The following is a 25,593-nucleotide window of genomic DNA, read 5'->3' as shown; positions in this document are numbered from 1 at the left end:
GACCTATTCAAGCTGGATGGGTTACATCTCAATAGGACTGAGACTGATATACTCGCAGGGAGATTTGCTAGTGCTGTTGGGGTGGGTTTAAATTAGTTTGTCAGGAAGGTGGGAACCTGAGGGGTGGCCCAAATTGGAAGAGAATAAAGTTGGTAACAGGAACAAGCAATGAGACCAGAAGGCAAGAGAAACAAAACAAAGCATTGAGTATGCTTCGAATGCGGAATGATGTTTTTTACAAAGTTAAGGGCAATCTACCTGAATGCGCACAACATTCACAATAAGGTAGATGATCTAAAGGCACAAACAGAGGTAAATGAATATGATATAACTGCCATTATGGAAGATGAGAGAAACATGTAGCATGGGCAATACAGTAATCATGGGTGACTACAATCTGCATATTGACTGAGTAAACCAATTGAGCACTAATGCTGTGGAAGACGAGCTCCTGGAGTGTGTTAGGGATGGTTTTCTAGAGCAGTATGTTGAGGAGCCAACTAGAGGACAGACTATTTTAGATCCAGTATCATGTAATGGTAAAGGGCTAATGAATAATCTTGTTGTAAAAGAATCTTTAGGGATGAGTGGCCACAATACAATAGAATTTTACATTATGTTTGAAAGTGAGGTAGTTCACTCTGAAGCAAGGGTGTTAAAGTTGAATAAAGGAAATTATGAAGGCAAGGGCGACAAATTGGCTGAGGCGAATTGGGAAAATACATTAAAAGGTGTGACTGTACATAGGCAATGGATAGTCTTCAAAGAACAAATACATAGCTTACAGCACCTATACGTTTCTTCAAGGCACAAAAACCAAAAAAAGTCAGTCAACCGTGGCTGACAAAAGAAATTAAGGATTGAAGAAGGTTAAAAGGAAAGGCTTATAAAGTTGCCAGAAGTAGTAGTAAACCTGAGAATTGGGAGGTTTTTAAAATACAGCAAAGGGAGACCAAGAAACTGGTAAAGAAAGGGAGAATAGAATATGAATTTAATCTAGCAAAAAACATAACAACGGACTGTAAAAAGGTATGTAAAAAGGAAACATTTGGCTAAGACAAATGTGGGTCCATCACAGGCAAAGTCAGGAGAATTTAGAATGCGGAATAGAGAGATGGTAAAGAAACTAAATGATTACTTTGTGTTTGTTTTCATTGAGGAAGATACAGGAAAGCTCCCAGAATTAGAGATCCAAGGGACTAAGGAGAATGAGGAGTTGAAGGAAATTAATATAAGTAAGAAGGTTGTATTGGAGAAATTAAAGGGACTGAAAGTTGATAAATCCCAAGAAGCTGATATTCTGCATCCCAGAGTGTTGAAAGAGATTGCTAGAAATAGTGGATGCATTGGTGATCATTTTCCAAAATTCTATAAATTCTGGAATGATTCCTGAAGATTGAAGGTAACAAATGTCACCCCACTATTTAAGAAGGGAGGGAGAGAGAAAACAGGGAACTACAGACCTGTTGGCCTTACACCACTAGTAGAGAAAATGCAAGAATCTATTATAAAGGATGTGATAATTGGATACTTGGATAATCATGATTGGGCATAGTCAGCATGGATTTGCAAATGGGAAATCATGTTTGATGAGCTTGTTGGAGTTTTTTGAGGATGTTACTAACAAACTTGATAAAGGAGAGTCGATGAACGTAGTATACTTGGATTTTCAGAAGGCTTTTGATAAAGTCCCTCACAGGAGGTTGATTAGCAAAATAAAAGCACATGGGATAGGAGGCAATATGCTCGCATGGATTAAGGATTGGCTACCAGGCAGAAAACAGAGAGTAGGAATAAATGGGTCATTCTCATGCTGGCAGACTAGTGGGGTACTGCAAGGATCAGTACTTGGGCCCCAGCCGTTCACAATATATGTCAATGATTTGGACATGGGAACCAAATGTAATATTTCCAAGTTCGTGGATGATACAAAGCTAGGCAGGAATGTTGTGAGGAAGATGTAAAATGGCTACAGGAGGATTTGGACAGACTTGGTGAGTGGGCAAGATCATGACAGATGGAATATAATGTGAAAAAATGTGAGGTTAACCACTTTGGTAGAAGGAGCGGAAGTGCAGAGTATTTCCTAAATGGTAAGAGATTAGAAAGTGTAGATGTACAAAGGGACCTGGGTGTCCTTGTCCATGAGTCACTGAAAGCTAACATGCAGGTGCAGCAGGCAATTAGGAAGGCAACTGGAATGTTAGCCTTTATCGCAAGAGGATTTGAGTACAGGAGTAGTGAAGTCTTGCTTCAAATGTATAGAAGTTTGGTTAGACCGCACCTGGAGTACTGTGTGCAGTTTTGGTCCCCTTACCTCAGAAAGGATATTACTGCCATAGAGGGAGTGCAACGAAGGTTCACCAGACTTGTTCCAGGGATGGCGGGACTGTCTTATGAAGAGGGATTGGGAAAACTAGGCCTGTATTTTCTAGAGTTTCGAAAAATGAGAGGTGATCTCATTGAAACCTGCAAAATACTTAAAGGAATAGACAGGGTAGATGCAGGTAAGATGTTTTCCCTGGTTGGAGAGTCTAGAACCAGGGGACACAATTTCATAATAAGGGAAAGCCACTTATGACCGAGATGAGGAGAAATTTCTTTACCCAGAGGGTTGTGAATCTTTGGAATTCTGTACCCTAGAGGGCCGTGGAAGCTTAATCATTGAGTATGTTTAAGGTAGAGATTGATGGTTTTCTGATTAACAATAATGTAAAGTGCTATGGGGATAGTATGGGTAAAAGGCATTGAAGCATTCGATCAGCCATGATCGTATTGAATGACGGAGCAGGCTCAATGGCCTTCTCCTGTTCCTATGTTCCTAGATACAGGAAACGTAAGTCCTTCACAATCAGGAATTCTCTCTTCTAAGTCGAAAAGCCTTTGTCAACCTCAATCTCATCTCAAAAGCTGAGGAAATCAGCCAGCAAGGATCTAGGTCTGACTTCAAAAAGGACTTTCTGAAACTAATCATTGGACTGGGAAGACTGAAAACTGAGTACAGCATAACGTTGAGGAAAGATGCTAAACGTGTGTGTCTTTTCACACCTAGGAAGACACCATATTCACTGATGAAGCAGGTTCAATTGCAACTAGAAGAGATGGCCAAGATGGGAGTCATCTGAACTGTCACTAAGCCTACAAAGTAGTGCTTTGGAATGGTTCCAGTTCCTAAACCAAACCGGTCCCTTTGTATTTGTGTGGACTTGACTCAACTTAATAAGACTGTAGCGAGGGAAATTCACCTGGTTTCCTGTGGATGACAGCTTGACTAAGCTGTCCAAGAGTACAATGACCTCGAAACTGGATGTCAATAGTGGCTTTTGGTAGGTGCCGTTGAATGAAAATTCTAAATTGTTAACAACCTCTATTACTGTATTCAACAGATTTTGTTTTAATCGTTTACCGTTTGGCATAACCTCAGTACCTGAAATTTTTCAACGAGTCTTAAATTTTGCAGAGTCTTAAAGACGTAATATGCCACATGAATAATACCCTTGTCCACGGAGCAACCACCGCAAAACATGACCTGAAACTTAAAGCAGTTTTGAACTGTCTGCAGGAAGAAGGCCTGACACTTAACGATAAGTGTGAATTCTCCAAAACATCCATCTGATTTTTAGGCCATGTGTGAGTAGTACGGGCATAATGGCAGACTCTCAAAAATCAGGGGCCATCAATGAATTTCTGATCCCCGCATCAATCCTGGATCTTCAACAATTCCTTGGTATGGTAATTCAGCTAGCAAAATTCCTACCGAACTGAGCACAATTCATGGAGCCCTTGAGAGACCTATTGAAGAAGGCTGAAGCATGGTGTTGGGACACTGAAAGCAGGCATTCCACCAGATTAAAAATATTTTGCTCTCACCAGATATCTTAACTCATTATGACCTGTCTGTACCAAGTACAATTGCTGCTGATGCTTTATCTACAGGACTGGGGGTGCCACAGACCAGTCTATCAACGTTTCTCGGGCACAATCCGACACAGAAATGAGATACGCATTTCGAGAGAAAGTGGCTCTCGCAGTCACATGGGCTTGTGAGAAATTCTCCGACTATATCATTGAGTGCAAAGTCGTCATTGAGACAGACCACAAACCCTTAGTGCAGAAATCGGCAAAGTCCATTATCGGGTGGGGAAAGCGGCATTTGACCCACCGACGGCAATGGCGGCTTTATCCGCAGTATCATGCAGCACTTTGATTAAAAAATGCACAGGCATGGGTTTCACATCGGATCACTGGCCTCTGATTCGCCCACCTTGCAGTCACCTCAGGCCTTCGTTAACTCTTGTCTTTCTCTCCACAGACGTTGTCAGACCTGCTGAGTTTTTCTGGCAATTTTTGTTTTTTTTTAGATTTTCAGCATCCGCAGTATTTTGCTTTTATCTTAATGTTTTACCATTAGCCCAGCGATTTCCTTCCCCACCACCACTTGTGTTTGTGCTCAAACGTCAGTCAGTGCTGCCATGACCCCTCAGGTACTGTCACCCTTGCCCCAAGGTTGCCTTCTCCCCACACTTCTCCCCAGCACTAAAGTCCTTGCCCTGATGTTGCCTTCTCCCCCTTTCCCCTTTGTACTGTCACCCTTGTCCCGAGGTTGCCTGCTTCCCCTTCTCCCTGACACTGTCACCCTTGCCCCAAGGTTGCTTTCTCACACTTCCCCCTTTGTACTGTCGCCTTTGCCCCGGCACCACAAGCCAGCCATGAATAAACCACTGTGGAGACTTGCCTGTTTCCCCTCTGAATCCACGGAGCCGCTGAGATCATAGTGAGCACTGCGCAAAGTTGTACGCACTCACCTCCGAGTCCCTCTCAAAGTTGAGGTTGCTAGGTTCACACCTTTTAAAGGCAGCTGTAAATCACACCGTTGTGAAATCATGCCGATGGGGGATGATTCTGATGTGTGGCCACAATAGTTATAAGCAAATTTATTACAATTAAGTTCCTGACGTTTGACAGCTAGAAACACAGCCTGCCATTGACCGGGGAGGAGACAATCCCAAACTGGATTTATCATCAGGAAACGTGACTTCCTTGTCTCATTACCGGACAAACAGAACTCGCCAGAATGCCACCGAGAATCCAGAGTTTCCACTTGAGATTAATGCGCTTCATTTACAAAACAGTGTGTGTCCAGGACTAGCACAAACGACAGCAGAAACACTGTCCAAAGCCACTGTCTACCATCCTGCATCACATGATGCCAACCTAGCAAAAGAGATCGAGTCCCATTCTCAGTTCGTGGCAGCCAAATTGCCAGTGAGCTCAAAAAAGCGACAACAAATACGCCAAGAGCAGATGCAGGAGCAGGACTGCATTCGTCAATACTGCATGCAAGGTTGGCCACAACAGCATCCCAGTGGAACGGTAATGAAAATATACTTTGAACAAAGGAAGCACTTTACCATAACAAAAACAAAAAATACCTGGAAAAACTCAGCAGGTCTGACAGCATCTGTGGGGAGGAACACAGTTAACGTTTCAAGTCCATATGACTCTTCAACAGAACTAAGGAAAAATAGAAAAGAGGTGAAATACAAGCAAGTTTAAAGGGAGGTGGGACAAGTAGAGCTGGCATCATCAGAACCGATGCGACAGAGGCGAAGAAACTGAGAGAATGGGATGGACTCCTCACAGGAAGTGGGGTGTGAGGAGCTGTAGACGAGGTAGCTGTGGGAGTCAGTAGGCTTGTAATGAATATTGCTGCACAGTCTATCACCAGAAATTGAGACAGAGAGGTCAAGGAAGGGAAGGGAAGTGTCAGGGATGGACCATGTGAGAATGATGGAGGGGTGGAAATTGGAAGCAAAATTAATAAATTTTTCCAGGTCCAGACCAGACATTCAATTCCCTACCAGACCATGGGAACATCTGGGAATGGATCTATTTATGTAATTGTCCAAAGGGATGACAATCAACAAGAATCCTATTTAATACATACCCCAGAAGCCACGATAAGAAGGAACAGAAGAAATCTTATCCTTATTCCTCAAGGAGAACCCCCATCATACATTTTGAAGAATCTGATGTTGAATCACAAACTGACAATGCACCAGATATTGCAACTCTTACCGAAGATCAACCAGGTCCAAGAAAAGAAGTCCATAGAGAGACTACTGATCTTCCAAATCTGACAAGAACACGATCAGGGTGAGTCATGAAACCTCCTGACAGATTGAATCTATGAAGTCAGAGACTTGGTCAGGAGATGGGGTAGTATGTAAGTAGAAATGCAAAATATATATGAACAAAGATTTGGGGAGAGATGTAGCATTAGGGTGTTCAGAGTTGAAAGGGTTACTATATGGGACTGAGAAACGCCCACATGATGATGTAAGACACACATGACCAAGAGTCGAGAGGGAGAATGCTCATGCCTTAGACTAAATCTTGTATGTCTGTGTATAGTTATGTTTATTGTCCAGACATACCTATGTCTCAGCAATCATTCCTTAGCAATTGACAACCAACATACAACAAAACACAGCATCCAATTTGCACACAACAACATCCTACAAACAGCAAATGAGAGAAATGGCCAGTTAATTGGTTTTGGTATAGTCATCAGGGGAAGAAATGTTGGACAGGGCCTTAATTTAAGACCTGAAAGATGGCATTCCCTTTGTAGTGCACTGAAAAGATAGCCTAGGTTATGCAGTCAAATTCAGTGGAGTTTGAACACAAGTCCTCTGACTCAGAAGCTACTAACCAATTCAAATAACAGTAAATTACCCTATGTGAACAGTTGAGGCTGGTTGCTTGAAGTTGATCACTGTTTATGAAGTGACACCAGAAACACAATGTAGAAAGCAGGATTTCCCAATTACATTGTTAAGGGAAATACCAACAACTTTCATTTTTATTTTTCTAAATTTTATGGGATGTGGGCGTCGCCGGCTAGGCCAGCATTTATTGCCCATCCTTAATTGCCCTTGAGAAGGTGGTGGTGAGCTGCCTTCTTGAGCCGCTGCAGTCCCTGCGGTGTAGGTATACACACAGTGCTGTTAGGGACAGAGTTCCAGGATTTTGATCCAGCGACAGTGTAGGAACGGCAATATATTTCCAGTCAGGATGGTGAGTGGTTTGGAGGGGAACTTCCAAGTGGTGGCGTTCCCATCTATCTGCTTCTCTTGTCCTTCTAAGTGGTAGTGGTCTTAGGTTTGGAAGGTGCTGCCTAAGGAGCCTTGGTGAGTTTCTGTAGTGCATCTTGTAGATGGTACACACAGCTGCCACTGTGTGTCGGTGGTGGAGGGAACGAATGTTTCTGGATGTGGTGCCAATCAAGTGGGCTGCATTGTCCGCTTAATTGGCACCACTTGTGTAGCAACTTTTAAAGTATCAAAACGTCCCAAGGTGCTGCACAGGAGAATTATCAAACAAACTTTGACTCTGAGTCACGTAAGGAGATATTAAGGCAGATGTCCAAAAGCTTGGTCAAAAATGTAGGTTTTAAGGAGTATTTTAAAGGACAAAAAAGAGGTAGCAAGGCAGACAGGTTTATGGAGGGAATTCCAAAGCTGTAGGCATTGCAACCAATGGGATAGCGATTAAAATCAGGGATCCTCAAGAGGTGACCAAGCCATTCCAACCAGAAGATTCAATTTCCAGTCTGTGCCGAAATAGCTGGTGTGGCACTTAAGAGCTGTAACTGACTTCAAACCTTTCTGCTGAAGGGAGGGGAAAATCAGCAAGGGCTCCTGGTCACCATCCAGAGACCTTTACTGAAAAGTGTGGACATGTGGATGTGCATTGAGGATGGGATCGTGTTTGGCTATGAACCCATCAAGGCTCAAAACACGAAGGATGGTTAGCTGGCTGAGCTACTGGAGGATCATCTGCACTTGTAGAAATGTAAGTGTCAGTGTCTCCAAGAGAGAGGGGAAGAAAAATGCTGGGTGAAAAAACATTTTGTAAATGTGCTACTCCAGCTTTAGGACTCATACACAGGCTTAATTACAGATAGACTTTATAGATGCAACAAGACTTTTGTAATAAACTTAGTAAACTATTTTCTCTTTTTCCCTAGAAAGCTTTCTACTACTTATCGAAAGCTGCTCAGGGCGGCAGTACAAATGCCTTGGGCTTTTTGGGAAAGGTAATAGTATTATGGGTTTGAACAACTGGTCTTTATTTGGCCTTTTGGATCAACAAAATTTTCATCTTAATTGTTAATATAATCTAAAACTGTAATTTGTGCTACAGACCATAGTTACATAATTCACTTTTCGACTTTTGAGAAATTATTGAATGTTTGTAAAGCAGTGTAAAGGTATTTTAGACAGCAATACATAATCAATCATGCATATTTGCCACTGAGCCTATAAAATCATCTGTCCTGATCTGCAGTATTTGAGCATATTACCAGAAACAAACTAAACCAGACAATACAATGAGAGTTGAATCCCATGCGATATTGCACACCCCCAATAGAGGGCAGAAAATGATGATTTAAGGTAAAATAGAATAAAAACCATGTGTCATTCAAACTGAATTCATTTTAAGTGATTGATAAAATTAAAGGATAGTTTGCTTCCAGCAATACCTAAAATGGAAAATCATAGGCAGAGCTGCGGCCATCAGTTTTTTTTTAAAAAAAGAACCAGCTGAATTACTGAATGTCTTAGAAATGCAGAGGATGACAGAAAACACAAAAATTCCTTAACACTGCTTCCGTTTCACACAAGCTGGCCAACTGTGTTTAGGAAAACAAAAACAGAATTACCTGGAAAAACTCAGCAGGTCTGGCAGCATCGGCGGAGAAGAAAAGAGTTGACGTTTGGAGTCTTCATGACCCTTCAACAGAACTAGGTGAATCCAAGGAAGGCGGTGAAATATAAGCTGGTTTAAGGTGTTGGAGGTGGGCGGGGTGGGGGGGGGGGGGGTGTTGTGTGGTTTGGGTGGGGGGAGAGAAGTGGAGAGGTGTGCTGTGGTTGTAGGGACAAGCAAGCAGTAATAGGAGCAGATCATCGAAAGATGTCACAGACAAAAGAACAAAAGAACACATAGGTGTTGAAGTTGGTGATATTATCTAAACGAATGTGCTAATTAAGAATGGATGTTAGGGCACTCAAGGTATAGCTCTAGTGGGGGTGGGGGGAGCATAAAAGATTTAAAAATATTTTAAAATAATGGAAATAGGTGGGAAAAGAAAAATCTATATAATTTATTGGAAAAAACAAAAGGAAGGGGGAAGAAACAGAAAGGGGGTGAGGATGGAGGAGAGAGTTCAAGACCTAAAGTTGTTGAATTCAATATTCAGTCCGGAAGGCTGTAAAGTGCCTAGTCGGAAGATGAGGTGCTGTTCCTCCAGTTTGCGTTGGGCTTCACTGGAACAATGCAGCAAGCCAAGGACAGACATGTGGGCAAGAGAGCAGGGTGGAGTGTTAAAATGGCAAGCGACAGGGAGGTTTGGGTCATTCTTGCGGACAGACCGCAGGTGTTCTGCAAAGCGGTCGCCCAGTTTATGTTTGGTCTCTCCAATGTAGAGGAGACCGCATTGGGAGCAACGAATACAGTAGACTAAGTTGGGGGAAATGCAAGTGAAACTCCCTCCACCATCCCCACCCCCTTTCTGTTTCTTCCCCCTTCCGTTTGTTTTTTCCAATAAATTATATAGATTTTTCTTTTCCCACCTGTTTACATTATTTTAAAATATTTTTAAATCTTTTATGCTCCCCCCACCCCCACTAGAGCTATACCTTGAGTGCCCTACCATCCACTCTTAATTAGCACATTCGTTTCGATAATATCACCAACTTCAACACCTATGTGTTCTTTTGTTCTTTTGTCTGTGACATCTTTTGATGATCTGCTCCTGCTCCTATTACTGCTTGCTTGTCCCTACAACCACACCACCCCTCTCCACTTCTCTCCCCCCACCCAAACCACACACCTCCCCCCCCCCCCCCCCCACCTCCAACACCTTAAACCAGCTTATATTTCACCCCTTTCCTTGGATTCACCAAGTTCTGTTGAAGGGTCATGAAGACTCAAAACGTCAACTCTTTTCTTCTCTGTCGATGCTGCCAGACCTGCTGAGTTTTTCCAGGTAATTCTGTTTTTGTTTTGGATTTCCAGCATCCGCAGTTTTTTGTTTTTATCTCTGTGTTTAGGAAAACCCAGTCTACGTGCAAGGCCTTAAAGAGACCACGCATCTTATTATACTGCAGAAAGCCAGGTAGTGAAGGATAGAAGTGGAGACAATTTTTATACACTTTTTTAAGCATTTATTTACGGAGACACATATTACAAACATGCACCTCTGAACCCAACAGCCACATTTTCAGTTTGTTTCTATTTATATGAGCACAAGTGAATCCCCAGTTAATGCCCTCCATCTGCATACAATTAATATATAATTAACACGATCTGTCATCAAAAAGGTACCTTTTTAAAAAATACTTAGCTGATTGTGTTTCCCCCTCCTCCACATTAAAACTGTAGCCCACCAATGGTCGCTGCCTGTCCCCAAATCCGATCGCTGCCTCACTCCCCAACCCCTCAGTGTTTAATTATCCTGAATGAAGAAGCATTTTAATTTAACTGTAACTTTATTTTCTAGATGTATTCTGAAGGAAATGAACTTGTGCCTCAGAACAATGAAACTGCCCTCATGTACTTTAGAATGGCAGCTGAAAGGGTAAGCCATGCAAAATGTTCACATATAAATGTGCAATTCGGCTTCAAGTCTGATAGAAATGAATTTGATCATCAACTTTCTAATGTATGCAGCCACTAAAGACTGAACTAGAACCATGAATATTAAATAACAGTTGTAATGGCAGTAAATATATTGTTCCAAGTTAGCCATAAAACTTGGTTTGAGGTGTGTCTCTGTCAAGAGTCTGGTTAAGGACAGTTGAGAACCAAAGCTGTAGAAGTCCACCTCTTGTAGACGCAATTCTGATTTGTTTTATGTGCAGCAATAATATTGATTTCCATTGCTGACAGGGCATTTGTGGACTTATTAAATTGTTTTATCAATCAATTTTCTTTATCTCACTGCTTACAATAATGGAGGATGTCAGGAAAGAGAGTGAGAAGGAAGAGCACAGAAATGTCGGTCTTTTCTCATCCCTCTCCTGATTTGCGTTTGCAGGTTGTTTTTAAATGTGGCATTGTGAAGTGAAATTGGGGTGAGGGCTTACAAATATATTGCAGGCAAGACCTTAAAGCTCTGGGTATAACTCTGATTACAAGGCATTTGGTCAAGTTATTCATCCCTCAACGATATTGTGACAGTTGGTAACAGGACAAGGCTTGCTCGTGCTTATCCAGATCAACATATTTATGAAGAACAAAAAATCTCAGAACTATACTTTGAAATGCAGTTAGATTTCTACAACACCTTTCATACATGGAAGAATCAGGGGTAACTTATTTACCTCAAGCTTGATTCTAATGTGAACCATGCTACTGTGATGTTTGTGTTTAATGTTTATGCTTTTTTGTAAAAGGACCTTTTAGTTAAAAAGAATTGTAAAATAAAACCCGATAGTAGGGTGTGCTATGTCCCAGATGTATTGCTCTCTGGTGGAGAATAAGGAATAAAGGAACCTTCTATTTTTCATACAGGAAGTTGGAGTTCAGAAGCAGATAGCTGTGTTTGTATTCTTAATTGTTAAGAAGTGACAAAACACTTCAGCTACCAAAAGGTGTAACGAAGGCGAATAGTGCAGATGCATTTAAGACAAAGCTAGATAAGCACATGAGGGAGAAAGGAATAAAAGGATATGCTGATGGAGTGAGATGATAAGGGATGGGGAGCATAAACACTGGCATGGAGTTTTTTGGGCCAAATGACTTATTTCTGTGCTGTAAGTACAAGGTAACTTTTGTGAGACATGGTTCTTCATTTAACCGAGTTCCTTGTTATTCCTCCAAAGTACACCACCAACTCTGTTCAGGCTTGGCTCCTTTGGCTAACTGAAAGTGCAAGCAAGCTGCTTTTAAGATATAAACTCATATATTTGATATAACCAGTACCCTGAGGTCACCCCCAGGACTCCACCGTCAACACCACCAACCCCACCCTCTAAGACACTACTCCCCTCCTTCCCCGGACACTCTCACCACCCCTCCCCTGACATTAACTCTCCTTCTTTGGACACTCTCCACCCCCTTCCCCTGAAAACCTGCCTCCTCTGTACAGCCTTCATCCACCCTTCCACCCTACCCCCTCCTTCCAGCCTTCACCTGCCTTCTTTGTCCAGCCTTGGTGCAGCATTTGTTAATGGCCCTCGAGTAAAGTTATGCGAGATTCCCAAAAAGAATAAAGCAACATCTGCAGACTTCATAGTTGTGGAAGAAACGAAGCTCGCCAGATGCTCGCCACTAACATACAGTTGTAAAACTGAACGTTCTAAATTCTCACTGGGGGGGAACTTAATTTGGAGGGCGAACTTAATTCCAGCCAAGTGGCTTTTTATTGAGCATGCATGAGATGTTAATGCATGTAAATGGGGTTCCTAACATTGTTCGTCAGGAAGCTCAACCCGCCTTTAAAAATCTTCGAAGGTTGGGAGAACACAATTCCAACAGTTTATCCCACCATAGGGAAACAGATTTTTTGGCCCCTGCCAAGTTAAGTGCCCCCACCTGCCACAATTCCTGATGAGACCGGAAAATTCCGCCCCTTGACTGTTGTGAAGCCTGGAAATGAGGGGCCTTACTATACATTTATTATATATATATTTAAATATATAATTAATTAATGTACTTAATTTTTATCCTTTGCCACTATTAAAGCTGCAGTTATCTTATACACTGTGAGATGGTATGCAAGATATACCAGTTGGAGTTAGATACCTGGGTATGGTAATTCTGGATTGTAACTTATCAGAAGTTCTCTATAAGCACTGACTTTGTGGTTTTTCTGTTGGTTCTGTTTCTCTGTCTGTCTGTCTCTTCTTTTAATTCTCTGTGTACATTTCTGCCTTGTGTTTTTCTGTATGCTTGTTCCTTTGTCCCTCTGCTTCTCTCCATATGTGTTCTTTGTCACTCTGCCTACCTGCCTGCCTGCAGTGTGAGGAATTAAAATGGTTGTACTCGTTAGTCTGTAAACAAATCTTTGGGCCTGGAGCCTTCCATTAAAAAAAATTGTACAGGGCTGGATTTTATGGGATGTCCTGGTCCCCCTGGAAAATAAGTCAGTGGGGAGCATGCCCATGATCCTGAAAGCTGCCCCACAGCAATTTAACACAGAGAGCAGCATTAATTCCTCTAGGGCAAGACTTCCGCTCCTATCTTGGGAGGAAGTCCCGCCTTAGAGAGCTGTCAGCCAGTCCGATTGGCCGGTAGCTCTGTAGTACCAGCAGCACCAACTGGGAGCAGTGGTCATTGCTGGGATTACAAGCAGTCGTACCATGCCAAGGAGCCCAGGTAGATCTGGGGGCTCTCGGTCAAGGGGTGGGATTAAAAGCAGGGGGATGACCTTTGAGGGTGGTATCTCCAATGAGCCCACGAGGCCTGCAAAGGAGGATCTTCCCCACAACACTCCCACCCCTGGCCTGACACTAGTCTGTGCAGCTAAAGTTGCCAGGCTTCATGCACGGCAAGAGAAAAACCAGCACCAGTGGGATGAGGCCCTTAAGTGGCCATTAATTGGCCAATAAGGGACTCAATAGGTCCAAGGGTGGCTAGGTCACTTGATACCTCACCCACGCACCCCCATGCCCTCCCCACCATGAAATTTCAGACAGGCAGGAATACGACCTGCTGGATTTTATGTGCTCCTCTGCCTTCAAAGCGTAAAATCCAACCCATAGTGTTTTTTTTCCATAATGACTTAATAAAAGCATGAAATTGGAAATAATTATAATGTGGACAATCATTAAACAATAATATATACAGATAGATAATGAACCTCACCAGTAATTTTGCTCTAATTTATTAAACCACTCCTAGCCAAATGAGAAATCAACTCCAGTTGGCATTTTATTTATTTCTATCCTGCTTTCTTGTATAATTGAATGTGAGCATTTTTGTGTGTAAGTCTTTTTTTCAATTGATTAACCTTCCTTGTCTCTTCATTATCATTTGCTCACTCTGGACCTGGCTAGAAGCCCACTCTGGAACCATTTTATTTCCTTCAAGTAATTGCTAGCAATCCAGTATGTTTTAATTAGAATTTGGTTTTATTGTTTTTGCAAATGTTTCCTTACAGTATATAAGCTTCTAGTTGAGTATTATATAATCTTTTAGTTTGCCTCCAAATTCTTTCTGCTGTTCAGATCTAACAAGAAACCTACAACAGATACCATTTTAATTAATTTGTTGATCATTCGGAGCCCACAATGAAACCTGTTTTTTGTATTGATTGTGTTTCTTTGCAGTACGTAAGCTTTTTCCTCTTTCTTTCTCCATCTCTGTTTGGTTGCCTGTTTCTCCCAGCCCCCCAAAAAGAAAAACACTCCAGATGCCATTTTATTTAATTGCTTGCCAAGAAGCCTGCTGCAATTAACTTGAAAGTTATTTTACTGTTTTTGTAAATGTTTCCTGGCAGCAAATAAACTGTTCTTGGAGCACTCCATCAACTTTAGTGAATTCGACTTTTTCCCCCATTCAATGTGTTCATTTGCATGCCCATTTAACTGGGAGCTGAATTGCATTCTTTTAGTTAATAAGTTCATCGCTGAGAAACACAGTCCAATTAATTGGCACCTCTTATATTTTTATTTATTTATTTAATCAATGAACTCCTTTCCATTGAGGCTCATTATAAATGCTTCCTTGCAGTACATAACATTCAGTGGATTCCTGTCTTTTCATGTTCCTTTGTCCAATGGGAGCTGTACAGTATTTTAATTCATTAGCTAATTGCTAAGAAGCCTTTTCCAATCAATTATGATCTGTTTTTATGTGTATGTTAACTAATACATTGATTCCTAGGAAGCCTGTTCCATTTAATTGGGATCTGTTTTAAAAGTGTATTTTATTGAATTACTGAAATTAATGTTTCATTTAATTGGGAACTTTTTTTCTATTCATATAGACTTTTCGTAGAATAATTAGCAACCGTATGGGAACTTAGTCCCCAGAAGACTGGTAAAATTCTCAAAATGCTATGTTATAATTGCAGAAGAGGACTTATTCAGAAACCGTAGTTCAGTGGCCATGATAATCATCCATTGCATGGCATAACACATTGGTACTGTTATTAAATAGCAGACCAACAACTAACTCACTGTGCGCAGCACCAAGGAGATCTTCTAATCTATGTACAAAAGACATTGAAGATCTGTCAATTTTCGGATGTCATGCAATAGTCATCCTCTTGATGGGGTCCATGGCCCCTGGTTCTCTGTTCTTTCTGTAGATCTTCAATACTGTATCTAATATCTTATTTCAGGGCAACCCTATTGGACTGACGGGTTTAGGATTAGCTTACCTTTATGGAAAAGGAGTGCCGGTGGTAAGTTTTCTTCTTGAAAAATCTGACTTTTATAACAGAAAAAGAATTCTAACATTCTGTGTCTCTGGTGTAAAGTCCCATTTCTTTTCACATTTTATTTCAGGATTATGAAGAAGCTTTAAAATACTTTAAGAAGGCAGCTGATAAGGGCTGGGTAGATGGACAGTTTCAACTAGGAGTCATGCACTATGGTAAGGACAAGAAATGCATTGTTTTGTCATATTTTTCCATATTGATCAAAAGTAACATTCTTAATTACATGATATGCTGTGCCGTGATTAGTTGAACGTAAACATTTTTTATTGCAGCTGGCCTAGGTGTGAAGAGAGACTATAAAATGGCCGTTAAGTATTTTCACTATGCCTCTCAAGCTGGCCATGCCTTAGCCTTGTACAATCTGGCTCAGATGTATGGGAGTGGAACTGGCGTGGTTAGATCCTGTCTCACTGCTGCTGAGGTAATAGGAACAGTACACTTGATTTTAATGGATTCAGTGCCGTTGATTCAAATACTAAAATAAGGAAGTATGGAAGAAGAAAGAGGCCACATGGGCTTGCAAGCTTCTTCCACCCATGGACATCAGATTTTAAATCACAAAACCCATTGACCTACACAGAGTTAAAGTCAGGCCCATAAGCTTCATCATGGACCCAAATCAACTGCATTTCCCCCCTTTCCACTTGCAAAACTTAAGAATATCTAACCTTGCATCTATATTCATCCTAAACTTACATCCTACATTAATTATCCTGATTGGTTGCCTTGTTCACATGATAGTTTCCTAGTCTTAGTTTGGGAAGAATCTACTATATGATCATAAACAAAAACAGAATTACCTGGAAAAACTCAGCAGGTCTGGCAGCATTGGCGGAGAAGAAAAGAGTTGACGTTTCGAGTCCTCATGACCCTTCAACAGAAACTTCAAACTTCATAGTTCTGTTGAAGGGTCATGAGGACTCGAAACGTCAACTCTTTTCTTCTCCGCCGATGCTGCCAGACCTGCTGAGTTTTTCCAGGTAATTCTGTTTTTGTTTTGGATTTCCAGCATCCGCAGTTTTTTGTTTTTATAACTATATGATCATCTCCATCTGTTCTTGTATCCTCAATCATGTCCTTAACCAGATTATCAATTCATCTCTTCTTTAGAAATGTTGATGAACACAGTTCTGGCTGCGTTCTATCCATATATAAATAATCCTTGAGAAAACAAATCTTTTTATTCTCAAATTGTGCTTGAATCCTGTTAATGTTAGAATATCATTGCATTTTGCACTTGCCCTGTGAACTAATCGTTTATTTTTCATCAGGATTATGAATGTTTTCCTGTACTAAAAACAGGTTTCATTCTGAGTGTTGCTTCCAACTTAGAGCCTCACATCCCAGAATTACCACATTAGTGTTCCTTCAATCCTCTCCAGCGCCACCTAATCCTTCTCCATCCACCATTGCTCCTTCTCCTCCAGCTCTGTATCACTTCTCTTCTATCTCCTGACGTAAAGACCAACACAGCATTAAGTTGTCAAGCCATTGTACCCTTCCAAGCCAGCCCGGAGGACTATTTCCATATCAGAGTTTGTAATATTTACATTTGCCAAGTGACAAACATAATATTTGCAAGGGGAAACACCTTCATCATTTTCTCTGTTAAGAGGTGCCAGCTTGACAGAGCACAGAGCTTTCAGTGGATGAGAGTCTTCCTCTGAGTGCATCTCAGATTCCATTCATGTGAACATTAAGGTGCCTCATATTCACCCTACTACCCACAAAGTCAGCAATGGTTTGCACTCAAGGTTCAATTTAATATCTGAACACTGAAACATCATTATGCTCATCAGTGGCCATAATTTAGGAAGCTGTCATGATGTATTCATTATGCACTGTAATGGGGAGCAGGATGATTCTTAAGAGACTAGGCACCTATTTGCTTTTCAACACCACCACCACCTCCACCAGTACAACTATGCCTCACAGATTTTTCACAATGGAAGAGCATGTGCATAAGAGCATTGATTGTGTGCAAAGCTTAAAATAATAACTCTCAGAGTTGATATAGTTCCCAACATGAGTCTGCTATGCACAATGGGCTATATACAAAAGTGAGGAAGGCACTTAGCTTCACTTTTCTCCTGATACTAGCAAACTTCTTCATCATTTGCTGTGAATGATGCTAATGGTGTGAATGAGCTAAGAAACTACAATGACTTAGTTGTTGGTCTCCCTCCATTCAGTTTTAACCTTGATTTCATTGGATGGTGGGCTTTCAACCCCACTCTCCTTGGTGTATTTCTTCACAGCAGGAATTATTCCATTTCAAAGTGGGTTGTGTTGCCAACATGCTTCTTTCTGTCATTGTGAAGATTTTGATTGTAGGAAATTCTACGTTAGATCAACTGACCCACTTTAAAATCACAGCTACGAAGCTAATAAATCACGAAGCAAGGCTTGCATGCATTAATTGACACGAACAAAGCTGAAGTGTTTTATCATTGCAACTAGGCTTTTGCCAAAAATAACGATGCTTGGGATTAAAAATGAAGCATTTTTGCCAATGGCAGAGTATTTATTGAATTTCTGCCTTTGTCCTTATATCCTTGTCCGTTATCCTTTATCCATCTCCCAGAATCATTTGAATTGTTTGGAATAGATAGGTGGCTTCCCAGGAAGGAGTTTTTTTTAATTCATTCATGGGATGTGGGCTTCACTGGTTGGGCCAGTATTTATTACCCATCCCTAGCTGCCCTTGAGAAGGTGGTTGTGAGCTGCCTTCTTGAACTGCTGCAGTCCATGTGGTGTAGGTATACCCACAGTGCTGTTAGGAAGGGAGTTCCAGGATTTTGACCCAGTGACAGTGAAGGAACAGCGATATATTTCCAAGTCAGGATGGTGAGTGACTCTAGTTGGTGGTGTTCCCATTTATCTGCTGCCCTTGTCCCTCTAAATGGTAGTGATTGTGGGTTTGGAAGGTGCTGTCAAAGGAGCCTTGGTGAATTACTGCAGTGCATCTTGTAGATGGTACACACTGTTGCTACTGTGTGTCGGTTGTGGAGGGAGTGAATGTTTGTGGATGGGGTGCCAATCAAGCGGGCTGCTTTGTCTGGATGTTGTCAAGCTCCCTCAGTGTTGTGGGAGCTGCACTCATCCAGGCAAGTGGGGGAGTATTCCATCACACTCCTGACATGTGCCTTGTAAATGGTGGACAGGTTTTGGGGAGTCAGGAAATGAGTTACTCGTCACACGATTCCTAGCCTTTGACCTGCTCTTGTAGCCACAGTATTTATATGGCTATGCCTACTTCAGTTTCTGGTCAATGGTAAACCCCAGGATGTTGATAGTGGGGGAATCAGTGATGGTAAAGTCATTGAACATCAAGGGGAGATGGTTGGATTCGCTCTTGTTGGAGATGGTCATTGCCTGACGCTTGTGTGGCGCGAATATTACTTGCCACATGTCCGCCCAAGCCTGGATATTGTCCAGGTCCTGCTGCATTTGGACATGGACTGCTTCAGTATCTGAGGAGTTGCGAATGGTGCTGAACATTGTGCAATCGTCAGCCAACATCCCCACTCCTGACCTTATGATGGAAGGAAGGTCATTGATGAAGCAGCTGAAGATGGTTGGGCCGAGGACACTATCCTGAGGAACTCCTGCAGTGATATCCTGGAGCTGAGATGTCTGACCTCCAACAACCATAACCACCTTCCTTTGTGTTAGGTGTGACTCCAATCAGTGAAGAGTTTTCCCCCTGATTCCCATTGACTCCAATTTTGTTAGGACTTCTTGATGTCAAGTGTAGTCACTCTCACCTCACCTCGGGAGTTCAGCTCTTTTGTCCATATTTGAACCAAGGCTGTAATGAGGTCAGGAGCTGAGTGGCTCTGGCAGAATCCAAACTGGGTGCCAGTGAGCAGGTTATTGCTGAGCAAGTGCCGCTTGATAGCACTGTTGATGACCCCTTCCATTACTTTACTGATGATCGAGAGTAGACTGATGGGACAGTAATTGGCCGGGTTGGATTTGTCCTACTTTTTGTGTACAGGACATACCTGGGCAATCTTCCACATAGCTGGGTTCCTGGGAATTGGTGACCAGCTAAGGTACTTGAGAACGTAAGACCAGAGGAGCAGGAGTAGTCTATTCGATCCCTTGAGCCTGCTTGGCCATTCAATTTGATCACAGCTGGTCCTCTACTATCTCAATGTCGTTTTCCCACACTTGCCTCTAATCCCTTGATATCTTTAATAACTCGAAATCTATTGATCTGTCTTGAACATAATCAATGACTGAACCTCCTTAGCCCTCTTGGATAAAGAATTCCAAAGATTCACCAACCTCTGAGTGAAGAAATGTCTCCTCATCTCACTCCTACATGGCCTACCTCTTATTCTGACACTGTGTCCCCTAGTTCTAGAGTTCCCTAGCCAGGGGCAACATCCTTCTGGCATCTAACTTGTCGAACCCTGTAAGAATTTTGTGTGTTTCAGTGAGATCATCTCTCATTCTTCTAAATTCCAGAGAATACAGGCCTAATCTCCTCAATCTTTCTTCAAAGGACAATCCCACCATCCTAGGAATCAGTCTGATGAACACAGTTCACAGTTTTTAAATTCCTTTCATTCAGAGCTCTCTTTCAAAGCAACTGGTACAGTATCTATGGTGGTGTTGCATGAAGAGAAGCTGGCAAAGATAGGGCATAGGTCAGCAACTCTATTCTTGCATACAGTCACTCAGAGTAAATGAAAAGCATTCCAAGGGCTTGTTTAATGTGGGGGAATTAGCATACAAAAGCATCCTGACTGTGTTTTTTAATATTTTAAGATCAACTTTTGTAATTACAGTACTGTAAATATACAGCTGTACTGAGTGCTCATTTATCTGTTTAGTATTCAATAAATGTTTCAACTGTTTTATAACTTGAGACACTGGACGCAATATATTCCAGTAAATTAGAAAACAGTTTCACATTGAGTTTAATGTTACTGACTACTTCCATAAGAGAAGCTCATGATCACCACTGATTGATTGGTAAGAATGCAGAGTTTATTTATAGGGATGAATCAGTTCCTAGACACATCTTTCATTTTAGTGGTTGCTTCTATTAACAGGGAAACTTGTTGGATATTATTACTGAACAATTTGTTTGACTGATTCACATGCATGACATGTTGTGAATTATAAAGAATCTTATTAATACTAATTTTAGGGCTTTTTCCGGCAGTCAGTATCAAGCTACTTATAGACAGAATATTAATCTAATTTAACAGTAAGAATTTGACCATATTCAACTGGCCCGTGCTTGCAAACCTCAGAACATAGAATCACATCTAACGTTAGATATTGTGATTGGGCAGCACTTACTAAATAATAGTAATGAAGGCAAAAGGAAAATGCCCAGACATGGCGTATTTTTGATTTAAACGTAAGCATTGGGCACAATTGTTCCCTGTGCATTCCCCATTGCAATGTCTTGACCAGTCAAAGTCAACTTGCCAACCAATCAGCACCCATTTTCTTATGCAATATAGATTGTTGTTCCCTTTGAAATTTGGCATTCTTGCATCTGTCCTGACGAGCTTCGGCAGCAAGTCTCTTTTTTCAGCAATACTCAAGTTCTGTACTATCAATCAACAATTAATAGTTCTTATTAAATTAAATTTGGCTCTGATTCCAAAGTTGAAGCCTTACCTTTCATTTGCCTATATACTTTCAATCTTTAACATATCCAAGTTTTCCTTGTTTAGTTGTACAAGAATGTTTGTGAGCGAGGCCAGTGGACTGAGAGATTCTTATCTGCATATTTTGCCTACAAGGAGAACAATATAGATTCTGCCTTTCTTCAGTATTTATTCCTTGCAGAGCAAGGATATGAAATGGCTCAAAGCAACACAGCCTACATTCTAGAATATGGTAGGTTCAGAAACGAAATACTTAAAACTCCCAAAAGATTTGACTTTTGCATTGTTTTTTTTTAAAAAGTAAAATCTGTGAAATGTACTGTTGTTTTAATAGAGCAGTCTGCACTCCTCTCACAGATTGATTGCTACCATATGGCTCTGATATACTGGAACCGAGCTGCAGCTCAAGGTATAGGTGTATATATAAGGCACATGATACTAGTTTATAGGAAAATAAATTTTTAGTGTTGGACATAGTAACTCACAAGGACTCATTGTACAAGTGCATTATTAGTCCAATCCATTGGTGTTGGTGTAGAACTGGTGCTTTACAGAAAATAAGTAATTGAGTGCTTTATGTTGGCTTGGATTCAGGTGATTTATTTTCAAAACTACTTTTCCATGGGACTTTCTGTTTGTAGAATATATATGGTATATGATTATTTGTTTAAGCAGTTTTAAAGTTGTTTAAAACTGTTTGAAGTGCCCTATTGGTTGACTTTGGAATGAAACAATCTCAATGTCAACTGATACGGTCCAGTACATTATATCCAGTGTCAATCTAAGGCTGCAGTTACAATGGCAAATTTTGCAACAGAGCAAAGCACTTGGATAATCAAAAATTGATTAGCAGTTTGCTCACAGTAATATTGATAGTTATTCCACATGTGTATTTGGCTTCGTGTTGTTTGCAAAGTGACTAACATCCGCTTACTGTAATTAATTCTGAAGCTTTCTGCATGATGCTGTGTTAAAAATAATGGTTCTCGATAAGACAAGATAGGCACCAGTTAATAGTCTTCTACTTCTTCCAAAGCTCCAACCACGGTTATAGGAACCGTTAACAATGATGCATATGCCATCTGTACTCACCTTTCAACTCTTTCCCCAGCCCTTTCCTTACTCTACATAATCTTCTGGGTTTTGCTGAGCATATCCAATTTTCTCTTCCTTGTGAGTGGGAGAAGCAACAACTCCAGCTTTCTACAACGCTGTCCATCAGGATCATGTATACATCACTGTAAAGGCCACACACACTGTATTTCCATATGTGCGGCACTATCAAGGGGACACAGCTGGTAATAGTCTTGGTCCCCAGTGTGAATCGGTCCTGGTGCAAGTAAACTCCTTTTAACTCTAACAGTTAAGTTCCTAAATTGAACTTCTCAACCCAGATGGGTGTAAGCACAAAACAGTTCACAAGTTGGAAATCTCACTAAAAAAACCCAACAGCATAGTTTATGGTTGTGAACAGAAAATTCACCCATTATAGGTCATTTTATTTCTCACTTTGCCAACATACAAAATCCTTTGGATTCATGGACTTTGCAAATAGCTTCTACTTCTGACAAACTTGTAAATTCCATTGAGAGTAATTAATTGGGAAAATTATTACACTTTATCCATATTCATCCACGTGAATGAAAAGAACTTAATTGAAGTATCTCAATATTGAAGTGATATTCAGCTGTAAATGAGTGGATTCAATATGCATGTACAGAATGACACAAAGCAAACTCAAAACGTATAAGTTGCATCCGGTCCCACAGATTTCATCCATCTCAGTCAGATAATATTACTGGTAGGGACAAGAATGGTGGTTTCATATGTTCTGGTTATACCCACTACATTTAGTTTTCTGCAACAGCTTACTTTGTGGTACCATAAAGATTATGATTGGCCTCGTAGGTTCCCTGTCGTTCTCAAATTTCAATGTGAATCCTTGTTTGCTTGGCCTGCTGCCTGCAGGATAAGCTTCTCTTCTTCCCCCCCACCATCCCACTCCAAGTACTACAGAAACTATTACTGTAAGCACATTAACTGTAAGCACCTTCCTCCTCCTTCCCTTAAATATATAAACATACTGGTGAGACATAGGGTAGTCTAAATGCTTCAAGTCAGGCCTAGATTTTTACAAGCATTGTAAGGGAGAGGGAAAGGAGACCCTTTATTGTTTTGTAACTATGGTACCCATAACGTTTTGTCATGAAATCATAAACTTGCAACAGTCCTGCTTGATTTAAGTGTGGAAACGCAGGTAATAAAAAAATTGCAATCCATACATAAATTTCAAGCTTCAATTACATTTTGAAATGTTATTTTGCTTGCTAGGCTATTCATATGCCAGAATTAAACTGGGTGATTATTATTACTATGGCTATGGAACGAACGTGGATTATGAAACAGCTGCAATTCACTATCGTTTAGCTGCGGAACAGCAACACAGTGCACAAGCTATGTTCAATTTAGCATACATGTATGAATGTGGTCTTGGGGCAGAGCAGGTATGGAGCAGTCACTTCTCTTACCAGAATGAAAATATACATTGTTTTTGAATAGATATTATTTCAAGTTGTTCATATAACAAACATTTCTAAAAATATTCTGAGTTACTATATCAGAACATATTACATGATTCTTCAAAAAGCTCTTGTATAGGACAATAGTTGATGTGAAGGACTACGTTTCAAGGCAATGTAACCTGGCTGAGGGGTTTAAACGATTTTTAAAATGTTGTTCAGCACATGTGAGAGTGGCAAAGATGCATTTATTGCCTGTGCCTACTTGCCTTGAGAAGATGGTGAAGGACTTTCTTGAATCACTGCAGTCCTTGTGATGATAATGTTCACCTAGCAAATGGGGGACCTTGACTCAGAAATGCTGTTCCTTCATAGTTGGTAAGTTAGGATGATGTGCAACTTGGAGGGAAAGCTGGAAGTGTTTGGAATGGACATGATGGGCTTAATGGCTTCCAGTCCTGTAAGCATTCTATGATTCTGTGCTCATAAATTTTGATCTCAAATAGCAGGCATATGTTTAAACTATAGCCCCAGCTGATGTTTGGGTTTGGTATTCTTTAATGCTGAACCAACCATCTGGGCTACAAATTGGAATATTGCACATGGGACAGAAGAAATGGCCTTGATTGATTATGATGTTTGTATCATACACTAAGCCCAGATTCTGAAACAGGGACATTAACCTCAAAGATATTTTGGTTATCTGCAGGGTCATGAGTATCATGCTCTTTATACAACTGATAAAAGTACATCTCAGATAAAATATCAGTTCTTTGTGGCAGGGGATAAGCACTATTTGGCAGCATTAATATACATTCATTTTAAAGCTCCAGACTGGCAAGTTTTAAAATCCTGTTCCCCTTTACCTTCCTGTGTTCTGAATCTATCTTTTAACTAGATCTCAGAAGATCACCTCATGTTTTTCCAGAGTTTCCTCATAAATTATTCCAGTAATTCAAATCCCAAATATCATAACTCTTAACTGAACCTGAATCATATTTCGATAAATAATATATGTTCTCTTTCTTAGGATCTTCACTTAGCCAGAAGATTCTACAATTTGGCCGCAGAAACTAGTACAGATGCTCATATACCAGTTTTCCTGGCACTGTGCAAACTCGGAGCCATAAATCTCATCCAATCTGTTCAGTATGCCAATGTAAGTATCACCTTACATTTGTTGATGTAAAACTAACTCCTGAGGTGTCTTGTAATGGAAATTGACCATGAGCCAGTGGAGGAAGAGATTCACAAGAATGGTCGTAAGTTTACTTTACTACAAATAAAAAGGTGGAGACAGGTGGAGGAGTTTTAGGGAATAGGACTTAGGTATTTTAAGACTTGACCATTGAATATGTAAAAGAAAGACTTGCGTTTATATAGCATTTTTCTTGATCATCAGATGTCTCAAAGCACTTTACAGCCAATGAAGTACTTTTTCAATAGAAACAAAAATTGCTGGTAAGACTCAGCAGGTCTGATAGCATCAGTAGAGAGAGAAACAGGGTTAATGTTTTGAGTCCATATGACTCTTCTTCAGAGCTAAAGTACTTCTGAGCTATAGTCTGTTGTAAGAAACACACCTGGGAAGCACTCTATTCATGTCTCATTCTTCATCATGCATAAAGCATTGATTTTGGTGTTTATTGGAGTCAAAAGGTAGATTGTTCATGAAAAATTTAACAAGACTATATTGTTAGCAACCCTTTTAACAACAGTGCTGTACTTTTATGGGCAAGAGTTAAATTGGGGGTAAATTAATTAACAAGAAGCATTGGCTTAATGCAGATTTGCTAACAATATCTTTATTTTTGCAGCTCAGTGAAGTATGGAAACAAATAAGTCTGGATCAATTGCTGTGGCCTCATTGGGATCTCTTTCTAATAATGATTTTAACACTGCTCCTAGCTGTTCTGATGGCCTATAGGCATGGCTAGAAAATGTGCTATATGAGTTACACATCCTGCAGGAGTCAAGGTTTCAA

At 40.7% G+C, this 25,593-nt stretch overlaps 1 protein-coding gene across 1 annotated transcript in view; it reads left to right on the top strand.

Moving 5' to 3' along the window:
- LOC121287991 (protein sel-1 homolog 1-like) overlaps positions 1 to 25,546 on the top strand; it is a 56,326-nt gene extending 30,780 nt beyond the window's left edge. Inside the window, exons 9-18 of the mRNA XM_041206201.1 lie at positions 8,033 to 8,101; positions 10,568 to 10,645; positions 15,356 to 15,418; positions 15,522 to 15,609; positions 15,727 to 15,875; positions 21,157 to 21,322; positions 21,425 to 21,499; positions 23,422 to 23,594; positions 24,640 to 24,768; positions 25,427 to 25,546. Coding sequence (XP_041062135.1) covers positions 8,033 to 8,101; positions 10,568 to 10,645; positions 15,356 to 15,418; positions 15,522 to 15,609; positions 15,727 to 15,875; positions 21,157 to 21,322; positions 21,425 to 21,499; positions 23,422 to 23,594; positions 24,640 to 24,768; positions 25,427 to 25,546 — 1,110 coding nt within the window. The remainder of the gene's footprint in view (positions 1 to 8,032; positions 8,102 to 10,567; positions 10,646 to 15,355; positions 15,419 to 15,521; positions 15,610 to 15,726; positions 15,876 to 21,156; positions 21,323 to 21,424; positions 21,500 to 23,421; positions 23,595 to 24,639; positions 24,769 to 25,426) is intronic.
- Positions 25,547 to 25,593: the final 47 nt, after the last annotated feature.

This window comes from Carcharodon carcharias, chromosome 2 (genome assembly GCF_017639515.1).
Source record: "Carcharodon carcharias isolate sCarCar2 chromosome 2, sCarCar2.pri, whole genome shotgun sequence".
Taxonomy (NCBI): Eukaryota; Metazoa; Chordata; class Chondrichthyes; order Lamniformes; family Lamnidae; genus Carcharodon; species Carcharodon carcharias.
The sequence above is the reverse complement of the archived record's forward strand: the minus strand, read 5'-3'. Positions and strand labels throughout refer to the sequence as shown.